The following is a 2,052-nucleotide window of genomic DNA, read 5'->3' on the forward strand; positions in this document are numbered from 1 at the left end:
CACACTGAATTGTGTACGGTTTTCCCCGTTTTCTCCCTGTCATAACAAAATACAGCAGATGTTATTGGTCGACAGGAAATGCTCACTCATCCAATGGTTTTAATGACATATAGATTTATCATAATAGCATATTTTGATAGCAAATTTAATTTTTTTAAAAATGCGATTCATATTATTGTAAGATATGTGTAACTTACTTATTTAGACTTATTCAGAATACGAACAAATAAATGAATGACAAGTGCTTTTTATTCTTTTTTTTCGTTTCAAATTTGGTGCAGTTATACTTTGTTTTGATATCTTAATCCATATTGTAATAAACTGATATGCAAAAATATCTTTAGACAATGCAGTGTTTAAATGATGGTCTAACAATTTTTATTAAATATTTCAGTCAGTATTCAAGTTAATGGTATCTGCAGCTCTCCACCGACAAGGGTGGTCTCACCATTTTAGTGGAAAAAATTTTGAAGGGACATTCAATAAACGACGAAAACAGTTAATTGAACGACTGAGTTTCATCCTGTGTTTGGGGTCTGTTACTTTTCTGAGAAGCATCCTCGGAGTGCTTGGAGGATAAACTGGCATCAGAGTCTGAATCACAGTCATCCAGACTACGGTGATCTTCAGAAATCCAAACATTTGTCAAACAGTATGGATCGTCGTTGTTGTGGGAAAGCTGACGCCGAAGTGATTGTTTCACGGCATAACATTCCATTTCAGAAGGATCGAAGTTTCTTCTTAAGGACAACACACTGTACTGACAACTTTCTTCAAAAATACCATAATCATTTTCCTGCTTATCGGCCTTTAAAATATCATCTTCTTTGCTTCTTCCACAAGAATGTGAAGCTAAGATATTTCTGTAGTCTCCATCATACCCTATGGTTAAATCCATTAATTCTTCCTCCGTTTGGATAGACAGATTGTTTCCTTTGGGTAAAGCCTGGCTTTGAGATTCCATCATTTGAGAGGATCTTATGTCAGCGTAGATATCTGTATCACGAGCTGTATCCGTCATAGGAGGTATATCTACAGTTACCAATGAGGCTGTTTGGTCATTATGTTCTGCTGAAAGGGCATGTGAATCTAAAAAAAGGTAAGAACAATTCAACTCTTTTATCAGCATCAAAATCGATGGTATACACAATTGAGTTTGTTTGTTTAAATGTTTTAGCTTTAATCCTCGGAATTAAAAGAGAGAGATATACGTGTTTCTTGTTTAAAATATCGTTTTGGCTGGTTTAAGAATTTTCACCGTATTGATTTAGTCATTTTATACTTGGCCAAAATATGGAATTTGAACACATACACCTCACATGTATTTGGAAATTTAAATCACCTGTTTTCTGAAAATTCCCTGCTTGGCGTCTTTTCTTTTTCCTGGCATAATAAGAGCATAAAAGCATGATGTTATGCATTTATGAACTGCTTATAAGGAAGACAATAAGATAATTCTTTGGAATGTTAAATGTTATGCTTACCTTGACTTGTAGTGTAAAAACCCTGCTGCTACAAAGACCATTAATATGCATCCCATTAGAGAGAAGAAAGTTTTCTGCCATACTTGAATATCATCTGTAGGTAAAGGTGTCACGTGCAAAGCTTAAAGTTAAAAAGTCCTTAATGTTTATTCCAAAAGATTCTGTTTTATTATTGAAATATGTAATAACTCATCTTTTATTAATTGCACATGCACAATATGGTAGGAATCAAAGAACAAGTTTTACTCATGTAACTATTGTCAAAGCCAAATAATGGCATTCAAATTGTAGGAGAAGATACACTGGGCATGAGAAAATTGAATGTAATATTAATTAAACATAAAACTTTACCTACCACCTCATAACACGTAATCATACCTTATTTATTTCTTTCGTTGTGTTTTGGCGAGGTTTGACCCTTTTCAAGATTGCATTGATCACATTGCCAGAAAAGAATCATGCATACCGAATTTTAATCGACATTTAATTTTTTTTATAGAAATTGATTGCAAATAATAGATGTACAACTGCAATACCAAACACATTTATTTATTCCATTCCCATGTCT

At 33.4% G+C, this 2,052-nt stretch overlaps 1 protein-coding gene across 1 annotated transcript; it reads right to left on the reverse strand.

Moving 5' to 3' along the window:
- Positions 1-298: 298 nt before the first annotated feature.
- On the reverse strand, positions 299-1,525 carry LOC134267214 (uncharacterized). The gene is made up of 3 exons (XM_062749443.1): positions 1,485-1,525; positions 1,343-1,383; positions 299-1,089 (listed from the first exon to the last, which is right to left on the reverse strand). Exons 1-3 carry the CDS (start codon positions 1,523-1,525, stop codon positions 500-502), a joined length of 672 nt encoding a protein of 223 aa, XP_062605427.1. The 3' UTR covers positions 299-499.
- Positions 1,526-2,052: the final 527 nt, after the last annotated feature.

The sequence above is a fragment of the Saccostrea cucullata genome, unplaced genomic scaffold, assembly GCF_032062105.1.
Source record: "Saccostrea cucullata isolate Sc308-1 unplaced genomic scaffold, CSIRO_AGI_Scuc_v1 ctg9785, whole genome shotgun sequence".
NCBI lineage: Eukaryota > Metazoa > Mollusca > Bivalvia > Ostreida > Ostreidae > Saccostrea > Saccostrea cuccullata.

Coding starts and splice junctions, on each gene's coding strand:
- LOC134267214 (XM_062749443.1), bottom strand. CDS start 1,525: ATGGTCTTTGTAGCAGCAGGGTTTTTACACTACAAGTCAAG. Junction 1,384..1,484: donor TTTTTACACTACAAGTCAAG/GTAAGCATAACA, acceptor TTATTATGCCAG/GAAAAAGAAAAGACGCCAAG. Junction 1,090..1,342: donor AGGGAATTTTCAGAAAACAG/GTGATTTAAATT, acceptor ACCTTTTTTTAG/ATTCACATGCCCTTTCAGCA.